Raw genomic sequence first — 23,758 nt, 5'->3', positions numbered from 1 at the left:
TGCGGGCCTGTGAATCGGAGAGTGCGGGCCTGTGAATCGGAGTGTGCGGGCCTGTGAATCGGAGTGTGCGGGCCTGTGAATCGGGGTGTGCGGGCCTGTGAATCGGGGTGTGCGGGCCTGTGAATCGGGGTGTGCGGGCCTGTGAATCGGGGTGTGCGGGCCTGTGAATCGGAGTGTGCGGGCCTGTGAATCGGAGTGTGCGGGCCTGTGTATCGGAGTGTGCGGGCCTGTGTATCGGAGTGTGCGGGCGGGCGTATCGGAGTGTGCGGGCCTGTGAATCGGAGTGTGCGGGCCTGTGAATCGTAGCGTGCGGGCCTGTGAATCGGGGTGTGCGGGCCTGTGTATCGGAGTGTGCGGGCCTGTGAATCGGAGTGTGCGGGCCTGTGAATCGGAGTGTGCGGGCCTGTGTATCGGAGTGTGCGGGCCTGTGAATCGGAGTGTGCGGGCCTGTGTATCGGAGTGTGCGGGCCTGTGTATCGGAGTGTGCGGGCGGGCGTATCGGGGTGTGCGGGCCTGTGTATCGGAGTGTGCGGGCCTGTGTATCGGAGTGTGCGGGCCTGTGTATCGGAGTGTGCGGGCGGGCGTATCGGAGTGTGCGGGCCTGTGAATCGGAGTGTGCGGGCCTGTGTATCGGAGTGTGCGGGCCTGTGTATCGGAGTGTGCGGGCCTGCGTATCGGAGTGTGCGGGCGGGCGTATCGGAGTGTGCGGGCCTGTGTATCGGAGTGTGCGGGCGGGCGTATCGGAGTGTGCGGGCCTGTGTATCGGAGTGTGCGGGCCTGTGTATCGGAGTGTGCGGGCCTGTGTATCGGAGTGTGCGGGCAGGCGTATCGGAGTGTGCGGGCCTGTGTATCGGAGTGTGCGGGCCTGTGTATCGGAGTGTGCGGGCCTGTGTATCGGAGTGTGCGGGCCTGTGTATCGGAGTGTGCGGGCGGGCGTATCGGAGTGTGCGGGCCTGTGTATCGGAGTGTGCGGGCGGGCGTATCGGAGTGTGCGGGCCTGTGTATCGGAGTGTGCGGGCCTGTGTATCGGAGTGTGCGGGCGTGTGTATCGGAGTGTGCGGGCGTGTGTATCGGAGTGTGCGGGCCTGTGTATCGGAGTGTGCGGGCCTGTGAATCGGAGTGTGCGGGCCTGTGAATCGGAGTGTGCGGGCGGGCGTATCGGAGTGTGCGGGCGGGCATATCGGAGTGTGCGGGCGGGCATATCGGAGTGTGCGGGCGGGCATATCGGAGTGTGCGGGCGGGCGTATCGGAGTGTGCGGGCGGGCGTATCGGAGTGTGCGGGCGGGCATATCGGAGTGTGCGGGCGGGCATATCGGAGTGTGCGGGCGGGCGTATCGGAGTGTGCGGGCGGGCGTATCGGAGTGTGCGGGCCTGTGTATCGGAGTGTGCGGGCCTGTGTATCGGAGTGTGCGGGCGGGCATATCGGAGTGTGCGGGCCTGTGTATCGGAGTGTGCGGGCCTGTGTATCGGAGTGTGCGGGCCTGTGTATCGGAGTGTGCGGGCCTGTGAATCGGAGTGTGCGGGCCTGTGAATCGGAGCGTGCGGGCCTGTGTATCGGAGCGTGTGGGCCTGTGAATCGGAGTGTGCGGGCGGGCGTATCGGAGTGTGCGGGCCTGTGTATCGGAGTGTGCGGGCCTGTGAATCGGAGTGTGCGGGCGGGCGTATCGGGGTGTGCGGTCCTGTGTATCGGAGTGTGCGGGCCTGTGTATCGGAGTGTGCGGGCGGGCGTATCGGGGTGTGCGGGCCTGTGTATCGGAGTGTGCGGGCCTGTGTATCGGAGTGTGCGGGCCTGTGTATCGGAGTGTGCGGGCCTGTGTATCGGAGTGTGCGGGCCTGTGTATCGGAGTGTGCGGGCCTGTGTATCGGAGTGTGCGGGCCTGTGAATCGGAGTGTGCGGGCCTGTGAATCGGAGTGTGCGGGCCTGTGTATCGGAGTGTGCGGGCCTGTGAATCGGAGTGTGCGGGCCTGTGTATCGGAGTGTGCGGGCCTGTGAATCGGAGTGTGCGGGCCTGTGAATCGGAGTGTGCGGGCCTGTGTATCGGAGTGTGCGGGCCTGTGTATCGGAGTGTGCGGGCCTGTGTATCGGAGTGTGTGGGCGGGCGTATCGGGGTGTGCGGGCCTGTGTATCGGAGTGTGCGGGCCTGTGAATCGGAGTGTGCGGGCCTGTGTATCGGAGTGTGCGGGCCTGTGTATCGGAGTGTGCGGGCGGGCGTATCGGAGTGTGCGGGCCTGTGTATCGGAGTGTGCGGGCCTGTGTATCGGAGTGTGCGGGCGGGCGTATCGGAGTGTGCGGGCCTGTGAATCGGAGTGTGCGGGCCTGTGTATCGGAGTGTGCGGGCCTGTGTATCGGAGTGTGCGGGCCTGTGTATCGGAGTGTGCGGGCCTGTGTATCGGAGTGTGCGGGCGGGCGTATTGGAGTGTGCGGGCCTGTGAATCGGAGTGTGCGGGCGGGCGTATCGGGGTGTGCGGTCCTGTGTATCGGAGTGTGCGGGCCTGTGTATCGGAGTGTGCGGGCGGGCGTATCGGGGTGTGCGGGCCTGTGTATCGGAGTGTGCGGGCCTGTGTATCGGAGTGTGCGGGCCTGTGTATCGGAGTGTGCGGGCCTGTGTATCGGAGTGTGCGGGCCTGTGTATCGGAGTGTGCGGGCCTGTGAATCGGAGTGTGCGGGCCTGTGAATCGGAGTGTGCGGGCCTGTGTATCGGAGTGTGCGGGCCTGTGAATCGGAGTGTGCGGGCCTGTGTATCGGAGTGTGCGGGCCTGTGTATCGGAGTGTGCGGGCCTGTGTATCGGAGTGTGTGGGCGGGCGTATCGGGGTGTGCGGGCCTGTGTATCGGAGTGTGCGGGCCTGTGAATCGGAGTGTGCGGGCCTGTGTATCGGAGTGTGCGGGCCTGTGTATCGGAGTGTGCGGGCCTGTGTATCGGAGTGTGCGGGCGGGCGTATCGGAGTGTGCGGGCCTGTGTATCGGAGTGTGCGGGCGGGCGTATCGGAGTGTGCGGGCCTGTGAATCGGAGTGTGCGGGCCTGTGTATCGGAGTGTGCGGGCCTGTGTATCGGAGTGTGCGGGCCTGCGTATCGGAGCGTGCGGGCGGGCGTATCGGAGTGTGCGGGCCTGTGTATCGGAGTGTGCGGGCGGGCGTATCGGAGTGTGCGGGACTGTGTATCGGAGTGTGCGGGCAGGCGTATCGGAGTGTGCGGGCAGCCGTATCGGAGTGTGCGGGCAGGCGTATCGGAGTGTGTGGGCGGGCGTATCGGAGTGTGCGGGCCTGTGTATCGGAGTGTGCGGGCCTGTGTATCGGAGTGTGCGGGCCTGTGTATCGGAGTGTGCGGGCGGGCGTATCGGAGTGTGCGGGCCTGTGTATCGGAGTGTGCGGGCGGGCGTATCGGAGTGTGCGGGCCTGTGTATCGGAGTGTGCGGGCCTGTGTATCGGAGTGTGCGGGCGTGTGTATCGGAGTGTGCGGGCGGGCGTATCGGAGTGTGCGGGCGGGCGTATCGGAGTGTGCGGGCGGGCGTATCGGAGTGTGCGGGCCTGTGTATCGGAGTGTGCGGGCGTGTGTATCGGAGTGTGCGGGTGTGTGTATCGGAGTGTGCGGGCGTGTGTATCGGAGTGTGCGGGCCTGTGTATCGGAGTGTGCGGGCCTGTGAATCGGAGTGTGCGGGCCTGTGAATCGGAGTGTGCGGGCGGGCGTATCGGAGTGTGCGGGCGGGCGTATCGGAGTGTGCGGGCCTGTGTATCGGAGTGTGCGGGCCTGTGTATCGGAGTGTGCGGGCGGGCGTATCGGAGTGTGCGGGCGGGCGTATCGGAGTGTGCGGGCGGGCGTATCGGAGTGTGCGGGCCTGTGTATCGGAGTGTGCGGGCCTGTGTATCGGAGTGTGCGGGCCTGTGTATCGGAGTGTGCGGGCCTGTGTATCGGAGTGTGCGGGCCTGTGAATCGGAGTGTGCGGGCCTGTGAATCGGAGTGTGCGGGCCTGTGTATCGGAGTGTGCGGGCCTGTGTATCGGAGTGTGCGGGCCTGTGTATCGGAGTGTGAGGGCGGGCGTATCGGAGTGTGCGGGCCTGTGTATCGGAGTGTGCGGGCCTGTGTATCGGAGTGTGCGGGCCTGTGAATCGGAGTGTGCGGGCCTGTGAATCGGAGTGTGCGGGCCTGTGAATCGGAGTGTGCGGGCCTGTGTATCGGAGTGTGCGGGCCTGTGTATCGGAGTGTGCGGGCCTGTGTATCGGAGTGTGCGGGCGGGCGTATCGGAGTGTGCGGGCCTGTGTATCGGAGTGTGCGGGCGGGCGTATCGGAGTGTGCGGGCCTGTGTATCGGAGTGTGCGGGCCTGTGTATCGGAGTGTGCGGGCGTGTGTATCGGAGTGTGCGGGCGGGCGTATCGGAGTGTGCGGGCGGGCGTATCGGAGTGTGCGGGCGGGCGTATCGGAGTGTGCGGGCCTGTGTATCGGAGTGTGCGGGCGTGTGTATCGGAGTGTGCGGGTGTGTGTATCGGAGTGTGCGGGCGTGTGTATCGGAGTGTGCGGGCCTGTGTATCGGAGTGTGCGGGCCTGTGAATCGGAGTGTGCGGGCCTGTGAATCGGAGTGTGCGGGCGGGCGTATCGGAGTGTGCGGGCGGGCGTATCGGAGTGTGCGGGCCTGTGTATCGGAGTGTGCGGGCCTGTGTATCGGAGTGTGCGGGCGGGCGTATCGGAGTGTGCGGGCCTGTGTATCGGAGTGTGCGGGCGGGCGTATCGGAGTGTGCGGGCGGGCGTATCGGAGTGTGCGGGCGGGCGTATCGGAGTGTGCGGGCCTGTGTATCGGAGTGTGCGGGCCTGTGTATCGGAGTGTGCGGGCCTGTGTATCGGAGTGTGCGGGCCTGTGTATCGGAGTGTGCGGGCCTGTGAATCGGAGTGTGCGGGCCTGTGTATCGGAGTGTGCGGGCCTGTGTATCGGAGTGTGCGGGCCTGTGTATCGGAGTGTGAGGGCGGGCGTATCGGAGTGTGCGGGCCTGTGTATCGGAGTGTGCGGGCCTGTGTATCGGAGTGTGCGGGCCTGTGAATCGGAGTGTGCGGGCCTGTGAATCGGAGTGTGCGGGCCTGTGAATCGGAGTGTGCGGGCCTGTGTATTGGAGTGTGCGGGCCTGTGTATCGGAGTGTGCGGGCCTGTGTATCGGAGTGTGCGGGCCTGTGTATCGGAGTGTGCGGGCCTGTGAATCGGAGTGTGCGGGCCTGTGTATCGGAGTGTGCGGGCCTGTGAATCGGAGTGTGCGGGCGGGTGTATCGGAGTGTGCGGGCCTGTGTATCGGAGTGTGCGGGCCTGTGAATCGGAGTGTGCGGGCCTGTGAATCGGAGTGTGCGGGCGGGCGTATCGGAGTGTGCGGGCCTGTGTATCGGAGTGTGCGGGCCTGTGTATCGGAGTGTGCGGGCGGGCGTATCGGAGTGTGCGGGCGGGCGTATCGGAGTGTGCGGGCGGGCGTATCGGAGTGTGCGGGCCTGTGTATCGGAGTGTGCGGGCCTGTGTATCGGAGTGTGCGGGCCTGTGTATCGGAGTGTGCGGGCGGGCGTATCGGAGTGTGCGGGCGGGCGTATCGGAGTGTGCGGGCGGGCGTATCGGAGTGTGCGGGCCTGTGTATCGGAGTGTGCGGGCCTGTGTATCGGAGTGTGCGGGCCTGTGTATCGGAGTGTGCGGGCCTGTGTATCGGAGTGTGCGGGCCTGTGTATCGGAGTGTGCGGGCCTGTGTATCGGAGTGTGCGGGCCTGTGAATCGGAGTGTGCGGGCCTGTGAATCGGAGTGTGCGGGCCTGTGTATCGGAGTGTGCGGGCCTGTGTATCGGAGTGTGCGGGCCTGTGTATCGGAGTGTGAGGGCGGGCGTATCGGAGTGTGCGGGCCTGTGTATCGGAGTGTGCGGGCCTGTGTATCGGAGTGTGCGGGCCTGTGTATCGGAGTGTGCGGGCCTGTGTATCGGAGTGTGCGGGCGGGCGTATCGGAGTGTGCGGGCGGGCGTATCGGAGTGTGCGGGCGGGCGTATCGGAGTGTGCGGGCGGGCGTATCGGAGTGTGCGGGCCTGTGTATCGGAGTGTGCGGGCCTGTGTATCGGAGTGTGCGGGCGGGCGTATCGGAGTGTGCGGGCCTGTGTATCGGAGTGTGCGGGCGGGCGTATCGGAGTGTGCGGGCGGGCGTATCGGAGTGTGCGGGTGTGTGTATCGGAGTGTGCGGGCGTGTGTATCGGAGTGTGCGGGTGTGTGTATCGGAGTGTGCGGGCGTGTGTATCGGAGTGTGCGGGCCTGTGTATCGGAGTGTGCGGGCCTGTGAATCGGAGTGTGCGGGCCTGTGAATCGGAGTGTGCGGGCGGGCGTATCGGAGTGTGCGGGCGGGCGTATCGGAGTGTGCGGGCCTGTGTATCGGAGTGTGCGGGCCTGTGTATCGGAGTTAGCGGGCGGGCGTATCGGAGTGTGCGGGCGGGCGTATCGGAGTGTGCGGGCGGGCGTATCGGAGTGTGCGGGCCTGTGTATCGGAGTGTGCGGGCCTGTGTATCGGAGTGTGCGGGCCTGTGTATCGGAGTGTGCGGGCCTGTGTATCGGAGTGTGCGGGCCTGTGAATCGGAGTGTGCGGGCCTGTGAATCGGAGTGTGCGGGCCTGTGTATCGGAGTGTGCGGGCCTGTGTATCGGAGTGTGCGGGCCTGTGTATCGGAGTGTGAGGGCGGGCGTATCGGAGTGTGCGGGCCTGTGTATCGGAGTGTGCGGGCCTGTGTATCGGAGTGTGCGGGCCTGTGAATCGGAGTGTGCGGGCCTGTGAATCGGAGTGTGCGGGCCTGTGAATCGGAGTGTGCGGGCCTGTGTATCGGAGTGTGCGGGCCTGTGTATCGGAGTGTGCGGGCCTGTGTATCGGAGTGTGCGGGCGGGCGTATCGGAGTGTGCGGGCCTGTGTATCGGAGTGTGCGGGCGGGCGTATCGGAGTGTGCGGGCCTGTGTATCGGAGTGTGCGGGCCTGTGTATCGGAGTGTGCGGGCGTGTGTATCGGAGTGTGCGGGCGGGCGTATCGGAGTGTGCGGGCGGGCGTATCGGAGTGTGCGGGCGGGCGTATCGGAGTGTGCGGGCCTGTGTATCGGAGTGTGCGGGCGTGTGTATCGGAGTGTGCGGGTGTGTGTATCGGAGTGTGCGGGCGTGTGTATCGGAGTGTGCGGGCCTGTGTATCGGAGTGTGCGGGCCTGTGAATCGGAGTGTGCGGGCCTGTGAATCGGAGTGTGCGGGCGGGCGTATCGGAGTGTGCGGGCGGGCGTATCGGAGTGTGCGGGCCTGTGTATCGGAGTGTGCGGGCCTGTGTATCGGAGTGTGCGGGCGGGCGTATCGGAGTGTGCGGGCGGGCGTATCGGAGTGTGCGGGCGGGCGTATCGGAGTGTGCGGGCCTGTGTATCGGAGTGTGCGGGCCTGTGTATCGGAGTGTGCGGGCCTGTGTATCGGAGTGTGCGGGCCTGTGTATCGGAGTGTGCGGGCCTGTGAATCGGAGTGTGCGGGCCTGTGAATCGGAGTGTGCGGGCCTGTGTATCGGAGTGTGCGGGCCTGTGTATCGGAGTGTGCGGGCCTGTGTATCGGAGTGTGAGGGCGGGCGTATCGGAGTGTGCGGGCCTGTGTATCGGAGTGTGCGGGCCTGTGTATCGGAGTGTGCGGGCCTGTGAATCGGAGTGTGCGGGCCTGTGAATCGGAGTGTGCGGGCCTGTGAATCGGAGTGTGCGGGCCTGTGTATTGGAGTGTGCGGGCCTGTGTATCGGAGTGTGCGGGCCTGTGTATCGGAGTGTGCGGGCCTGTGTATCGGAGTGTGCGGGCCTGTGAATCGGAGTGTGCGGGCCTGTGTATCGGAGTGTGCGGGCCTGTGAATCGGAGTGTGCGGGCGGGTGTATCGGAGTGTGCGGGCCTGTGTATCGGAGTGTGCGGGCCTGTGAATCGGAGTGTGCGGGCCTGTGAATCGGAGTGTGCGGGCGGGCGTATCGGAGTGTGCGGGCCTGTGTATCGGAGTGTGCGGGCCTGTGTATCGGAGTGTGCGGGCGGGCGTATCGGAGTGTGCGGGCGGGCGTATCGGAGTGTGCGGGCGGGCGTATCGGAGTGTGCGGGCCTGTGTATCGGAGTGTGCGGGCCTGTGTATCGGAGTGTGCGGGCGGGCGTATCGGAGTGTGCGGGCGGGCGTATCGGAGTGTGCGGGCGGGCGTATCGGAGTGTGCGGGCCTGTGTATCGGAGTGTGCGGGCCTGTGTATCGGAGTGTGCGGGCCTGTGTATCGGAGTGTGCGGGCCTGTGTATCGGAGTGTGCGGGCCTGTGAATCGGAGTGTGCGGGCCTGTGAATCGGAGTGTGCGGGCCTGTGTATCGGAGTGTGCGGGCCTGTGTATCGGAGTGTGCGGGCCTGTGTATCGGAGTGTGAGGGCGGGCGTATCGGAGTGTGCGGGCCTGTGTATCGGAGTGTGCGGGCCTGTGTATCGGAGTGTGCGGGCCTGTGTATCGGAGTGTGCGGGCCTGTGTATCGGAGTGTGCGGGCGGGCGTATCGGAGTGTGCGGGCGGGCGTATCGGAGTGTGCGGGCGGGCGTATCGGAGTGTGCGGGCGGGCGTATCGGAGTGTGCGGGCCTGTGTATCGGAGTGTGCGGGCCTGTGTATCGGAGTGTGCGGGCGGGCGTATCGGAGTGTGCGGGCCTGTGTATCGGAGTGTGCGGGCGGGCGTATCGGAGTGTGCGGGCGGGCGTATCGGAGTGTGCGGGCCTGTGTATCGGAGTGTGCGGGCGTGTGTATCGGAGTGTGCGGGTGTGTGTATCGGAGTGTGCGGGCGTGTGTATCGGAGTGTGCGGGCCTGTGTATCGGAGTGTGCGGGCCTGTGAATCGGAGTGTGCGGGCCTGTGAATCGGAGTGTGCGGGCGGGCGTATCGGAGTGTGCGGGCGGGCGTATCGGAGTGTGCGGGCCTGTGTATCGGAGTGTGCGGGCCTGTGTATCGGAGTGTGCGGGCGGGCGTATCGGAGTGTGCGGGCGGGCGTATCGGAGTGTGCGGGCGGGCGTATCGGAGTGTGCGGGCCTGTGTATCGGAGTGTGCGGGCCTGTGTATCGGAGTGTGCGGGCCTGTGTATCGGAGTGTGCGGGCCTGTGAATCGGAGTGTGCGGGCCTGTGAATCGGAGTGTGCGGGCCTGTGTATCGGAGTGTGCGGGCCTGTGTATCGGAGTGTGCGGGCCTGTGTATCGGAGTGTGAGGGCGGGCGTATCGGAGTGTGCGGGCCTGTGTATCGGAGTGTGCGGGCCTGTGTATCGGAGTGTGCGGGCCTGTGAATCGGAGTGTGCGGGCCTGTGAATCGGAGTGTGCGGGCCTGTGAATCGGAGTGTGCGGGCCTGTGTATTGGAGTGTGCGGGCCTGTGTATCGGAGTGTGCGGGCCTGTGTATCGGAGTGTGCGGGCCTGTGTATCGGAGTGTGCGGGCCTGTGAATCGGAGTGTGCGGGCCTGTGTATCGGAGTGTGCGGGCCTGTGAATCGGAGTGTGCGGGCGGGTGTATCGGAGTGTGCGGGCCTGTGTATCGGAGTGTGCGGGCCTGTGAATCGGAGTGTGCGGGCCTGTGAATCGGAGTGTGCGGGCGGGCGTATCGGAGTGTGCGGGCCTGTGTATCGGAGTGTGCGGGCGGGCGTATCGGAGTGTGCGGGCGGGCGTATCGGAGTGTGCGGGCGGGCGTATCGGAGTGTGCGGGCCTGTGTATCGGAGTGTGCGGGCCTGTGTATCGGAGTGTGCGGGCCTGTGTATCGGAGTGTGCGGGCGGGCGTATCGGAGTGTGCGGGCGGGCGTATCGGAGTGTGCGGGCCTGTGTATCGGAGTGTGCGGGCCTGTGTATCGGAGTGTGCGGGCCTGTGTATCGGAGTGTGCGGGCCTGTGTATCGGAGTGTGCGGGCCTGTGAATCGGAGTGTGCGGGCCTGTGAATCGGAGTGTGCGGGCCTGTGTATCGGAGTGTGCGGGCCTGTGTATCGGAGTGTGCGGGCCTGTGTATCGGAGTGTGAGGGCGGGCGTATCGGAGTGTGCGGACCTGTGTATCGGAGTGTGCGGGCCTGTGTATCGGAGTGTGCGGGCCTGTGTATCGGAGTGTGCGGGCCTGTGTATCGGAGTGTGCGGGCGGGCGTATCGGAGTGTGCGGGCGGGCGTATCGGAGTGTGCGGGCGGGCGTATCGGAGTGTGCGGGCGGGCGTATCGGAGTGTGCGGGCCTGTGTATCGGAGTGTGCGGGCCTGTGTATCGGAGTGTGCGGGCGGGCGTATCGGAGTGTGCGGGCGGGCGTATCGGAGTGTGCGGGCCTGTGTATCGGAGTGTGCGGGCCTGTGTATCGGAGTGTGCGGGCCTGTGTATCGGAGTGTGCGGGCCTGTGAATCGGAGTGTGCGGGCCTGTGAATCGGAGTGTGCGGGCCTGTGTATCGGAGCGTGTGGGCCTGTGAATCAGAGTGTGCGGGCGGGCGTATCGGAGTGTGCGGGCCTGTGTATCGGAGTGTGCGGGCCTGTGAATCGGGGTGTGCGGGCGGGCGTATCGGGGTGTGCGGTCCTGTGTATCGGAGTGTGCGGGCCTGTGTATCGGAGTGTGCGGGCGGGCGTATCGGGGTGTGCGGGCCTGTGTATCGGAGTGTGCGGGCCTGTGTATCGGAGTGTGCGGGCCTGTGTATCGGAGTGTGCGGGCCTGTGTATCGGAGTGTGCGGGCCTGTGTATCGGAGTGTGCGGGCCTGTGTATCGGAGTGTGCGGGCCTGTGAATCGGAGTGTGCGGGCCTGTGAATCGGAGTGTGCGGGCCTGTGTATCGGAGTGTGCGGGCCTGTGAATCGGAGTGTGCGGGCCTGTGTATCGGAGTGTGTGGGCGGGCGTATCGGGGTGTGCGGGCCTGTGTATCGGAGTGTGCGGGCCTGTGAATCGGAGTGTGCGGGCCTGTGTATCGGAGTGTGCGGGCCTGTGTATCGGAGTGTGCGGGCGGGCGTATCGGAGTGTGCGGGCCTGTGTATCGGAGTGTGCGGGCGGGCGTATCGGAGTGTGCGGGCCTGTGAATCGGAGTGTGCGGGCCTGTGTATCGGAGTGTGCGGGCCTGTGTATCGGAGTGTGCGGGCCTGCGTATCGGAGTGTGCGGGCGGGCGTATCGGAGTGTGCGGGCCTGTGTATCGGAGTGTGCGGGCGGGCGTATCGGAGTGTGCGGGACTGTGTATCGGAGTGTGCGGGCAGGCGTATCGGAGTGTGCGGGCAGCCGTATCGGAGTGTGCGGGCAGGCGTATCGGAGTGTGCGGGCGGGCGTATCGGAGTGTGCGGGCCTGTGTATCGGAGTGTGCGGGCCTGTGTCTCGGAGTGTGCGGGCCTGTGAATCGGAGTGTGCGGGCGGGCGTATCGGAGTGTGCGGGCCTGTGTATCGGAGTGTGCGGGCCTGTGTATCGGAGTGTGCGGGCGTGTGTATCGGAGTGTGCGGGCGGGCGTATCGGAGTGTGCGGGCGGGCGTATCGGAGTGTGCGGGCGGGCGTATCGGAGTGTGCGGGCCTGTGTATCGGAGTGTGCGGGCGTGTGTATCGGAGTGTGCGGGCGTGTGTATCGGAGTGTGCGGGTGTGTGTATCGGAGTGTGCGGGCGTGTGTATCGGAGTGTGCGGGCCTGTGTATCGGAGTGTGCGTGCCTGTGAATCGGAGTGTGCGGGCCTGTGAATCGGAGTGTGCGGGCGGGCGTATCGGAGTGTGCGGGCGGGCGTATCGGAGTGTGCGGGCCTGTGTATCGGAGTGTGCGGGCGGGCGTATCGGAGTGTGCGGGCGGGCGTATCGGAGTGTGCGGGCCTGTGTATCGGAGTGTGCGGGCCTGTGTATCGGAGTGTGCGGGCCTGTGTATCGGAGTGTGCGGGCCTGTGTATCGGAGTGTGCGGGCCTGTGAATCGGAGTGTGCGGGCCTGTGAATCGGAGTGTGCGGGCCTGTGTATCGGAGTGTGCGGGCCTGTGTATCGGAGTGTGAGGGCGGGCGTATCGGAGTGTGCGGGCCTGTGTATCGGAGTGTGCGGGCCTGTGAATCGGAGTGTGCGGGCCTGTGTATCGGAGTGTGCGGGCCTGTGTATCGGAGTGTGCGGGCCTGTGTATCGGAGTGTGAGGGCGGGCGTATCGGAGTGTGCGGGCCTGTGTATCGGAGTGTGCGGGCCTGTGTATCGGAGTGTGCGGGCCTGTGAATCAGAGTGTGCGGGCCTGTGAATCGGAGTGTGCGGGCCTGTGAATCGGAGTGTGCGGGCCTGTGTATCGGAGTGTGCGGGCCTGTGTATCGGAGTGTGCGGGCCTGTGTATCGGAGTGTGCGGGCCTGTGTATCGGAGTGTGCGGGCCTGTGAATCGGAGTGTGCGGGCCTGTGTATCGGAGTGTGCGGGCCTGTGAATCGGAGTGTGCGGGCGGGTGTATCGGAGTGTGCGGGCCTGTGTATCGGAGTGTGCGGGCCTGTGAATCGGAGTGTGCGGGCCTGTGAATCGGAGTGTGCGGGCCTGTGAATCCGGGTGTGCGGGCGGGTGTATCGGAGTGTGCGGGCCTCTGAATCCGGGTGTGCGGGCCTGTGAATCGGAGTGTGCGGGCCTGTGAATCGGAGTGTGCGGGCCTGTGAATCGGAGTGTGCGGGCCTGTGAATCGGAGTGTGCGGGCCTGTGAATCGGAGTGTGCGGGCCTGTGAATCGGAGTGTGCGGGCCTGTGTATCGGAGTGTGCGGGCCTGTGAATCGGAGTGTGCGGGCCTGTGTATCGGAGTGTGCGGGCCTGTGAATCGGAGTGTGCGGGCCTGTGAATCGGAGTGTGCGGGCCTGTGTATCGGAGTGTGCGGGCGGGCGTATCGGAGTGTGCGGGCGGGCGTATCGGAGTGTGCGGGCCTGTGAATCGGAGTGTGCGGGCCTGTGTATCGGAGTGTGCGGGCCTGTGTATCGGAGTGTGCGGGCCTGTGTATCGGAGTGTGCGGGCCTGTGAATCGGAGTGTGCGGGCGGGCGTATCGGAGTGTGCGGGCCTGTGAATCGGAGTGTGCGGGCCTGTGAATCGGAGTGTGCGGGCCTGTGTATCGGAGTGTGCGGGCCTGTGTATCGGAGTGTGCGGGCCTGTGAATCGGAGTGTGCGGGCCTGTGTATCGGAGTGTGCGGGCCTGTGTATCGGAGTGTGCGGGCCTGTGTATCGGAGTGTGCGGGCCTGTGTATCGGAGTGTGCGGGCCTGTGAATCGGAGTGTGCGGGCCTGTGAATCGGAGTGTGCGGGCCTGTGTATCGGAGTGTGCGGGCCTGTGAATCGGAGTGTGCGGGCCTGTGAATCGGAGTGTGCGGGCCTGTGTATCGGAGTGTGCGGGCCTGTGTATCGGAGTGTGCGGGCCTGTGTATCGGAGTGTGCGGGCGGGTGTATCGGAGTGTGCGGGCGGGTGTATCGGAGTGTGCGGGCCTGTGAATCGGAGTGTGCGGGCCTGTGTATCGGAGTGTGCGGGCCTGTGTATCGGAGTGTGCGGGCCTGTGTATCGGAGTGTGCGGGCCTGTGTATCGGAGTGTGCGGGCCTGTGAATCGGAGTGTGCGGGCCTGTGTATCGGAGTGTGCGGGCCTGTGTATCGGAGTGTGCGGGCCTGTGTATCGGAGTGTGCGGGCCTGTGAATCGGAGTGTGCGGGCCTGTGAATCGGAGTGTGCGGGCCTGTGAATCGGAGTGTGCGGGCCTGTGTATCGGAGTGTGCGGGCGGGCGTATCGGAGTGTGCGGGCCTGTGAATCGGAGTGTGCGGGCCTGTGTATCGGAGTGTGCGGGCCTGTGAATCGGAGTGTGCGGGCCTGTGAATCGGAGTGTGCGGGCCTGTGAATCGGAGTGTGCGGGCCTGTGTATCGGAGTGTGCGGGCCTGTGAATCGGAGTGTGCGGGCCTGTGTATCGGAGTGTGCGGGCGGGCGTATCGGAGTGTGCGGGCCTGTGAATCGGAGTGTGCGGGCCTGTGTATCGGAGTGTGCGGGCCTGTGTATCGGAGTGTGCGGGCGGGTGTATCGGAGTGTGCGGGCGGGTGTATCGGAGTGTGCGGGCCTGTGAATCGGAGTGTGCGGGCCTGTGTATCGGAGTGTGCGGGCCTGTGTATCGGAGTGTGCGGGCCTGTGTATCGGAGTGTGCGGGCCTGTGAATCGGAGTGTGCGGGCCTGTGTATCGGAGTGTGCGGGCCTGTGTATCGGAGTGTGCGGGCCTGTGTATCGGAGTGTGCGGGCCTGTGTATCGGAGTGTGCGGGCCTGTGAATCGGAGTGTGCGGGCCTGTGAATCGGAGTGTGCGGGCCTGTGAATCGGAGTGTGCGGGCCTGTGAATCGGAGTGTGCGGGCCTGTGAATCGGAGTGTGCGGGCCTGTGAATCGGAGTGTGCGGGCCTGTGTATCGGAGTGTGCGGGCCTGTGAATCGGAGTGTGCGGGCCTGTGAATCGGAGTGTGCGGGCCTGTGAATCGGAGTGTGCGGGCCTGTGAATCGGAGTGTGCGGGCCTGTGAATCGGAGTGTGCGGGCCTGTGAATCGGAGTGTGCGGGCCTGTGTATCGGAGTGTGCGGGCCTGTGAATCGGAGTGTGCGGGCCTGTGTATCGGAGTGTGCGGGCGGGCGTATCGGAGTGTGCGGGCCTGTGAATCGGAGTGTGCGGGCCTGTGTATCGGAGTGTGCGGGCCTGTGTATCGGAGTGTGCGGGCGGGCGTATCGGAGTGTGCGGGCGGGCGTATCGGAGCGTGCGGGCGGGCGTATCGGAGCGTGCGGGCCTGTGTATCGGAGTGTGCGGGCCTGTGTATCGGAGTGTGCGGGCCTGTGTATCGGAGTGTGCGGGCGGGCGTTTCGGAGTGTGCGGGCGGGCGTATCGGAGTGTGCGGGCCTGTGTATCGGAGTGTGCGGGCCTGTGTATCGGAGTGTGCGGGCCTGTGAATCGGAGTGTGCGGGCCTGTGAATCGGAGTGTGCGGGCCTGTGAATCGGAGTGTGCGGGCGGGTGAATCGGAGTGTGCGGGCGGGTGAATCGGAGTGTGCGGGCCTGTGTATCGGAGTGTGCGGGCCTGTGTATCGGAGTGTGCGGGCCTGTGAATCGGAGTGTGCGGGCGGGCATATCGGGGTGTGCGGGCCTGTGTATCGGAGTGTGCGGGCGGGCGTATCGGGGTGTGCGGGCCTGTGTATCGGAGTGTGCAGGCCTGTGTATCGGAGTGTGCGGGCGGGCGTATCGGAGTGTGCGGGCCTGTGTATCGGAGTGTGCGGGCCTGTGTATCTGGGTGTGCGGGCGGGCGTATCGGAGTGTGCGGGCGGGCGTATCGGAGTGTGCGGGCCTGTGAATCGGAGTGTGCGGGCCTGTGAATCGGAGTGTGCGGGCCTGTGTATCGGAGTGTGCGGGCCTGTGAATCGGAGTGTGCGGGCCTGTGAATCGGAGTGTGCGGGCCTGTGTATCGGAGTGTGCGGGCCTGTGTATCGGAGTGTGCGGGCCTGTGTATCGGAGTGTGCGGGCCTGTGAATCGGAGTGTGCGGGCCTGTGAATCGGAGTGTGCGGGCCTGTGTATCGGAGTGTGCGGGCCTGTGAATCGGAGTGTGCGGGCCTGTGAATCGGAGTGTGCGGGCCTGCGTATCGGAGTGTGCAGGCCTGCGTATCGGAGTGTGCGGGCCTGTGAATCGGAGTGTGCGGGCCTGTGAATCGGAGTGTGCGGGCCTGTGAATCGGAGTGTGCGGGCTTGTGAATCGGAGTGTGCGGGCCTGTGTATCGGAGTGTGCGGGCGGGCGTATCGGAGTGTGCGGGCCTGTGAATCGGAGTGTGCGGGCCTGTGTATCGGAGTGTGCGGGCGGGCGTATCGGAGTGTGCGGGCCTGTGAATCGGAGTGTGCGGGCCTGTGAATCGTAGTGTGCGGGCCTGTGAATCGGAGTGTGCGGGCCTGTGAATCGGAGTGTACGGGCCTGTGAATCGGAGTGTGCGGGCCTGTGAATCGGAGTGTGCGGGCCTGTGTATCGGAGTGTGCGGGCGGGCGTATCGGAGTGTGCGGGCCTGTGAATCGGAGTGTGCGGGCCTGTGTATCGGAGTGTGCGGGCGGGCGTATCGGAGTGTGCGGGCCTGTGAATCGGAGTGTGCGGGCCTGTGAATCGTAGTGTGCGGGCCTGTGAATCGGAGTGTGCGGGCCTGTGAATCGGAGTGTGCGGGCCTGTGAATCGGAGTGTGCGGGCCTGTGTATCGGAGTGTGCGGGCCTGTGTATCGGAGTGTGCGGGCCTGTGAATCGGAGTGTGCGGGCCTGTGTATCGGAGTGTGCGGGCCTGTGTATCGGAGTGTGCGGGCCTGTGAATCGTAGTGTGCGGGCCTGTGAATCGTAGTGTGCGGGCCTGTGAATCGGAGTGTGCGGGCCTGTGAATCGGAGTGTGCGGGCCTGTGTATCGGAGTGTGCGGGCCTGTGAATCGGAGTGTGCGGGCCTGTGAATCGGAGTGTGCGGGCCTGCGTATCGGAGTGTGCAGGCCTGCGTATCGGAGTGTGCGGGCCTGTGAATCGGAGTGTGCGGGCCTGTGAATCGGAGTGTGCGGGCCTGTGAATCGGAGTGTGCGGGCTTGTGAATCGGAGTGTGCGGGCCTGTGTATCGGAGTGTGCGGGCGGGCGTATCGGAGTGTGCGGGCCTGTGAATCGGAGTGTGCGGGCCTGTGTATCGGAGTGTGCGGGCGGGCGTATCGGAGTGTGCGGGCCTGTGAATCGGAGTGTGCGGGCCTGTGAATCGTAGTGTGCGGGCCTGTGAATCGGAGTGTGCGGGCCTGTGAATCGGAGTGTGCGGGCCTGTGAATCGGAGTGTGCGGGCCTGTGAATCGGAGTGTGCGGGCCTGTGTATCGGAGTGTGCGGGCCTGTGAATCGGAGTGTGCGGGCCTGTGAATCGGAGTGTGCGGGCCTGTGTATCGGAGTGTGCGGGCCTGTGAATCGGAGTGTGCGGGCCTGTGAATCGGAGTGTGCGGGCCTGTGAATCGGAGTGTGCGGGCCTGTGTATCGGAGTGTGCGGGCGGGCGTATCGGAGTGTGCGGGCCTGTGAATCGGAGTGTGCGGGCCTGTGAATCGTAGTGTGCGGGCCTGTGAATCGGAGTGTGCGGGCCTGTGAATCGGAGTGTGCGGGCCTGTGAATCGGAGTGTGCGGGCCTGTGAATCGGAGTGTGCGGGCCTGTGTATCGGAGTGTGCGGGCGGGCGTATCGGAGTGTGCGGGCCTGTGAATCGGAGTGTGCGGGCCTGTGTATCGGAGTGTGCGGGCGGGCGTATCGGAGTGTGCGGGCCTGTGAATCGGAGTGTGCGGGCCTGTGAATCGTAGTGTGCGGGCCTGTGAATCGGAGTGTGCGGGCCTGTGAATCGGAGTGTGCGGGCCTGTGAATCGGAGTGTGCGGGCCTGTGAATCGGAGTGTGCGGGCCTGTGTATCGGAGTGTGCGGGCCTGTGAATCGGAGTGTGCGGGCCTGTGAATCGGAGTGTGCGGGCCTGTGTATCGGAGTGTGCGGGCCTGTGTATCGGAGTGTGCGGGCCTGTGAATCGGAGTGTGCGGGCGGGCGTATCGGAGTGTGCGGGCGTGTGAATCGGAGTGTGCGGGCGTGTATCGGAATGTGTGCATGTGCATTTGAGTGTGTGAGAGTGTGTGAGAGTGTGTATAGGAGTGTGTGTGAGTGTGTGTGCAGATAGGAGTGGGTGGGTGTATAGGAGTGCGTGTATAGGTATGTGTGCATGTATAGATGTGTGCGTGTGCCTAGGTGTGTGTGCGTGTGCGTAAGAGAGTGCGTGTGTATGTAGGAGAGTGCGTGTGCACACGTGTGAGGGAGTGCGTGTGTGAGGGAGTGTGTGTGCGCGCGTGAGGGAGTGTGTGTGTGCACGTGTGAGGGAGTGCGCGCGCGTGTGAGGGAGTGCGCGCGCGAGTGTAGGAGTGTGCGCGCGCGTGTTTCGGAGTGCGCGCATGTGTTTCGGAGTGCGCGCGCGTGTTTCGGAGTGCGCGCGCGTGTTTCAGAGTGCGTGTGAATATCGCAGTGTGTGCGCGTGTATCGGAGTGTGTGCGCGTCTATCGGAGTGTGTGTGCGCGTCTATCGGAGTGTGTGTGCGCGTCTATCGGAGAGTGTGTGCGCGTCTATCGGAGAGTGTGTGCGCGTGTATCGGAGAGTGTGTGCGCGTGTATTTCGGAGTGTGTGTGCGTCTATCGGAGAGTGTGCGCGTCTATCGGAGTGTGTGTGCGCGTCTATCGGAGAGTGTGTGCGCATCTATCGGAGAGTGTGTGCGCATCTATCGGAGAGTGTGTGCGCGTGTATATCGGAGTGTGTGTGCGTCTATCGGAGAGTGTGCGCGTCTATCGGAGAGTGTGTGCGCGTGTATATCGGAGTGTGTGCGCATCTATCGGAGAGTGTGCGCGTCTATCGGAGAGTGTGTGCGCGTGTATCGGAGTGTGTGCGCATCTATCGGAGAGTGTGTGCGCGTGTATTTCGGAGTGTGTGTGCGTCTATCGGAGAGTGTGCGCGTCTATCGGAGAGTGTGTGCGCGCGTGTGTATCGGAGTGTGTGTGCGTCTATCGGAGAGTGTGTGCGCGTGTATTTCGGAGTGTGTGTGCGTCTATTGGAGAGTGTGCGCATCTATCGGAGAGTGTGTGCGCGTGTATATCGGAGTGTGTGCGCATCTATCGGAGAGTGTGTGTGCGTGTATCGGAGTGTGTGTGTGCGTCTATCGGAGAGTGTGTGCGCGTCTATCGGAGAGTGTGTGCGCGTGTATATCGGAGTGTGTGTGCGTCTATCGGAGAGTGTGTGCGCGTGTATTTCGGAGTGTGTGTGCGTCTATCGGAGTGTGTGCGCGTCTATCGGAGAGTGTGTGCGCGTCTATCAGAGAGTGTGTGCGCGTGTATATCGGAGTGTGTGCGCGTCTATCGGAGAGTGTGTGCGCGCGTCTATCGGAGTGTGTGCGCGTCTATCGGAGAGTGTGTGCGCGTGTATATCGGAGTGTGTGTGCGTCTATTGGAGAGTGTGTGCGCGTGTATCGGAGAGTGTGTGCGTCTATCGGAGAGTGTGTGCGCGTCTACCGGAGAGTGTGTGCGCGTGTATATCGGAGTGTGTGCGCATCTATCGGAGAGTGTGTGCGTCTATCGGAGAGTGTGTGCGCGTCTACCGGAGAGTGTGTGCGCGTGTATATCGGAGTGTGTGCGCATCTATCGGAGAGTGTGTGTGCGTGTATCGGAGAGTGTGTGTGCGTCTATCGGAGAGTGTGTGCGCGTGTATATCGGAGTGTGTGCGCATCTATCGGAGAGTGTGCGCGTGTATATCGGAGAGTGTGTGCGTCTATCGGAGAGTGTGCGCGTCTACCGGAGAGTGTGTGCGCGTGTATATCGGAGTGTGTGCGCATCTATCGGAGAGTGTGTGTGCGTGTATCGGAGTGTGTGTGTGCGTCTATCGGAGAGTGTGCGCGCGTGTATCGGAGAGTGTGTGCACATCTATCGGAGTGTGTGCGCATCTATCGGAGAGTGTGTGCGCGTGTATTTCGGAGAGTGTGTGCGCATCTATCGGAGAGTGTGTGCGCATCTATCGGAGAGTGTGTGCGCATCTATCGGAGAGTGTGTGCGCATCTATCGGAGAGTGTGCGCATCTATCGGAGAGTGTGTGCGCATCTATCGGAGAGTGTGTGCGCATCTATCGGAGAGTGTGTGTGCGTCTATCGGAGAGTGTGTGCGCGTCTATCGGAGAGTGTGTGCGCGTGTATATCGGAGTGTGTGTGCGTCTATCGGAGAGTGTGTGCGCGTGTATATCGGAGTGTGTGCGCATCTATTGGAGAGTGTGTGCGCGTGTATATCGGAGTGTGTGTGCGTCTATTGGAGAGTGTGTGCGCGTGTATATCGGAGTGTGTGCGCATCTATCGGAGAGTGTGTGTGCGTCTATCGGAGAGTGTGCGCGTCTATCGGAGAGTGTGTGCGCATCTATCGGAGAGTGTGTGCGCATCTATCGGAGAGTGTGTGCGCATCTATCGGAGAGTGTGTGCGCGTGTATATCGGAGTGTGTGTGCGTCTATCGGAGAGTGTGTGCGCGTGTATATCGGAGTGTGTGCGCATCTATCGGAGAGTGTGTGCGCGTGTATATCGGAGTGTGTGTGCGTCTATTGGAGAGTGTGTGCGCGTGTATATCGGAGTGTGTGCGCATCTATTGGAGAGTGTGTGTGCGTGTATCGGTGAGTGTGTGTGCATCTATCGGAGAGTGTGCGCGTCTATCGGAGAGTGTGTGCGCGTGTATCGGAGTGTGTGTGTGCATCTATCGGAGAGTGTGTGTGCGTGTATCGGAGTGTGTGTGTGCATCTATCGGAGAGTGTGCGCGTCTATCAGAGAGTGTGTGCGCGTGTATATCGGAGTGTGTGCGCATCTATCGGAGAGTGTGTGCGCGTGTATCGGAGTGTGTGCGCATCTATCGGAGAGTGTGTGTGCGTGTATCGGAGTGTGTGTGTGCGTCTATCGGAGAGTGTGCGCGCGTGTATCGGAGAGTGTGCGCGCGTGTATCGGAGAGTGTGTGCGTCTATCGGAGAGTGTGTGTGCGTGTATCGGAGTGTGTGTGTGCGCGTCTATCGGAGAGTGTGCGCGTCTATCGGAGAGTGTGTGCGCGTGTATATCGGAGTGTGTGCGCATCTATCGGAGAGTGTGCGCGCGTCTATCGGAGAGTGTGCGCGCGTCTATCGGAGAGTGTGCGCGCGTCTATCGGAGTGTGTGGGCGCGTCTATCGGAGAGTGTGCGCGCGTCTATCGGAGTGTGTGGGCGCGTCTATCGGAGAGTGTGGGCGCGTCTATCGGAGAGTGTGCGCGCGTCTATCGGAGAGTGTGCGCGCGTCTATCGGAGTGTGTGGGCGCGTCTATCGGAGAGTGTGGGCGCGTCTATCGGAGTGTGTGGGCGCGTCTATCGGAGTGTGTGGGCGCGTCTATCGGAGAGTGTGCGCGCGTCTATCGGAGAGTGTGCGCGCGTCTATCGGAGAGTGTGAGCGCGTGTATTGGAGAGTGTGCGCTCGTGTATATCGGAGTGTGTGTGCGTCTATCGGAGTGTGTGCGCGTCTATCGGAGAGTGTGTGCGCGCGTCTATCGGAGAGTGTGTGCGTCTATCGGAGAGTGTGTGCGCGTGTATATCGGAGTGTGTGTGCGTCTATTGGAGAGTGTGTGCGCGTGTATCGGAGAGTGTGTGCGTCTATCGGAGAGTGTGTGCGCGTCTACCGGAGAGTGTGTGCGCGTGTATATCGGAGTGTGTGCGCATCTATCGGAGAGTGTGTGTGCGTCTATCGGAGAGTGTGTGCGCGTCTACCGGAGAGTGTGTGCGCGTGTATATCGGAGTGTGTGCGCATCTATCGGAGAGTGTGTGTGCGTGTATCGGAGAGTGTGTGTGCGTCTATCGGAGAGTGTGTGCGCGTGTATCGGAGAGTGTGTGCGTCTATCGGAGAGTGTGCGCGTGTATATCGGAGTGTGTGCGCATCTATCGGAGAGTGTGTGTGCGTGTATCGGAGAGTGTGTGTGCGTCTATCGGAGAGTGTGTGCGCGTGTATCGGAGAGTGTGTGCGTCTATCGGAGAGTGTGCGCGTCTACCGGAGAGTGTGTGCGCGTGTATATCGGAGTGTGTGCGCATCTATCGGAGAGTGTGTGCGCGTCTATCGGAGAGTGTGTGTGCGTCTATCGGAGAGTGTGTGTGCGTGTATCGGAGTGTGTGTGTGCGTCTATCGGAGAGTGTGCGCGCGTGTATCGGAGAGTGTGTGCACATCTATCGGAGTGTGTGCGCATCTATCGGAGAGTGTGTGCGCGTGTATTTCGGAGAGTGTGTGCGCATCTATCGGAGAGTGTGTGCGCGTGTATCGGAGTGTGTGTGCGCATCTATCGGAGAGTGTGTGCGCATCTATCGGAGAGTGTGTGCGCATCTATCGGAGAGTGTGTGCGCGTGTATATCGGAGTGTGTGTGCGTCTATTGGAGAGTGTGTGCGCGTGTATATCGGAGTGTGTGCGCATCTATTGGAGAGTGTGTGTGCGTGTATCGGTGAGTGTGTGCGCATCTATCGGAGAGTGTGCGCGTCTATCGGAGAGTGTGTGCGCGTGTATCGGAGTGTGTGCGCATCTATCGGAGAGTGTGTGCGCGTGTATCGGAGTGTGTGTGTGCGCGTCTATCGGAGAGTGTGCGCGTCTATCGGAGAGTGTGTGCGCGTGTATATCGGAGTGTGTGTGCGCGTCTATCGGAGAGTGTGTGCGCGTGTATCGGAGTGTGTGTGTGCATCTATCGGAGAGTGTGTGCGCGTGTATCGGAGTGTGTGTGTGTGCATCTATCGGAGAGTGTGCGCGTCTATCGGAGAGTGTGTGCGCGTGTATATCGGAGTGTGTGCGCATCTATCGGAGAGTGTGTGCGCGTGTATCGGAGTGTGTGTGTGCATCTATCGGAGAGTGTGCGCGTCTATCGGAGAGTGTGTGCGCGTGTATATCGGAGTGTGTGCGCATCTATCGGAGAGTGTGTGCGCGTGTATCGGAGTGTGTGCGCATCTATCGGAGAGTGTGTGTGCGTGTATCGGAGTGTGTGTGTGCGTCTATTGGAGAGTGTGCGCACGTGTATCGGAGAGTGCGCGCGCGTGTATCGGAGAGTGTGTGCGTCTATCGGAGAGTGTGTGTGCGTGTATCGGAGAGTGTGTGTGCGTGTATCGGAGTGTGTGTGTGCGCGTCTATCGGAGAGTGTGCGCGTCTATCGGAGAGTGTGTGCGCGTCTATCGGAGAGTATGTGCGCGCGTCTATCGGAGAGTGTGCGCGCGTCTATCGGAGAGTGTGCGCGCGTCTATCGGAGTGTGTGGGCGCGTCTATCGGAGAGTGTGCGCGCGTCTATCTGAGAGTGTGCGCGCGTCTATCTGAGAGTGTGCGCGCGTCTATCGGAGAGTGTGTGCGCGTCTATCTGAGAGTGTGCGCGCGTCTATCGGAGAGTGTGCGCGCGTCTATCGGAGTGTGTTAGGATCGAGCCCTCCACTATCACCCGATGAGGGAGCGACGCTCCCGAAAGCTGGTGCGCTTCCACCTCAACCTGTTGGGCTCTAACCTGGTGTGGTGTGACTTCTGTTTAACTCTGACTCAGTTTGGGTGGTAATCTTGCCTTCCCTGTTCTTGCCAGACATTTACCCACGTTGAACCCCGTCTGCCCGCCCACCTGGCCCGTGAGCCAGCGAGGATTCCCGTATCTTCAGCAAGTTTGCCTAATATTACTTGTTGACTCCTTCAGCTCGAGCGTTAACGTGTATTGTAAAAGCTGCCGTCCCAGCACTGAGCCTTGTGGGGTCCACCTGGGAGTTCAAGTCAATCCAAGTCAGTATTTTGTCCCCAGTACCACGTGCCCCGAGTCTGCTCACTAATCCCGGACGTGGGACTTTATCAGAGGCTTTTCTGAAAGTCCAGGGTACACCGCATCCACTGGCCCTCCCTTATCCACCTTCAGAGCTACGTCTTCCAAAGAATTCCCGAAGATTAGTCGAGCACGCTTTCCCCTCTGCAAGTCCATGCTGACTCTGGCCGGTCCCAGAGCCGAGGGACGCAGACCCTGAGGAAATAGGCCTCGGGTTTGGGCGGGACAATCTGGAACAGCGCAGGCTGGGAGGGGCCGAAGGGCCTGTTCTTGCGCTGTGGCCGGCCTGGCCCTTCACTGCTTTCTTCGTCGACCTCGGCTCGCTTTCAAAGGCTTCCCAGTCCCTTCCTAATGACCTTATAGAGGTTTATAAAATCACGAGGGGGGGGCACAGAGAGGGTAAGTAGACTTTTCCCCCCCCCCTGGGGTGGGGGAGTCCAGAAGTAGAGGGAGGGGGGCGTAGGTTTAAGGGGATGGGGG

General features: G+C 63.2%; 1 protein-coding gene across 1 annotated transcript in view; it reads left to right on the top strand.

Annotated features, from left to right (window-relative positions):
- The window catches only part of LOC148133810 (uncharacterized), a 55,654-nt gene extending 32,048 nt beyond the window's left edge, over nucleotides 1-23,606 (top strand). Inside the window, exon 4 of the mRNA XM_087985739.1 lies at nucleotides 23,051-23,606. Coding sequence (XP_087841865.1) covers nucleotides 23,051-23,067 — 17 coding nt within the window. The 3' untranslated portion in view covers nucleotides 23,068-23,606. The remainder of the gene's footprint in view (nucleotides 1-23,050) is intronic.
- The last annotated feature ends 152 nt before the right edge of the window (nucleotides 23,607-23,758 follow it).

The sequence above is a fragment of the Chiloscyllium plagiosum genome, unplaced genomic scaffold (genome assembly GCF_037043375.1).
Source record: "Chiloscyllium plagiosum isolate Xiang-an unplaced genomic scaffold, Cpla_swu_hap1 HiC_scaffold_197, whole genome shotgun sequence".
Taxonomy (NCBI): Eukaryota; Metazoa; Chordata; class Chondrichthyes; order Orectolobiformes; family Hemiscylliidae; genus Chiloscyllium; species Chiloscyllium plagiosum.
Note: the sequence above shows the minus strand (reverse complement) of the source record. Positions and strands in the feature narration are given on the sequence as shown.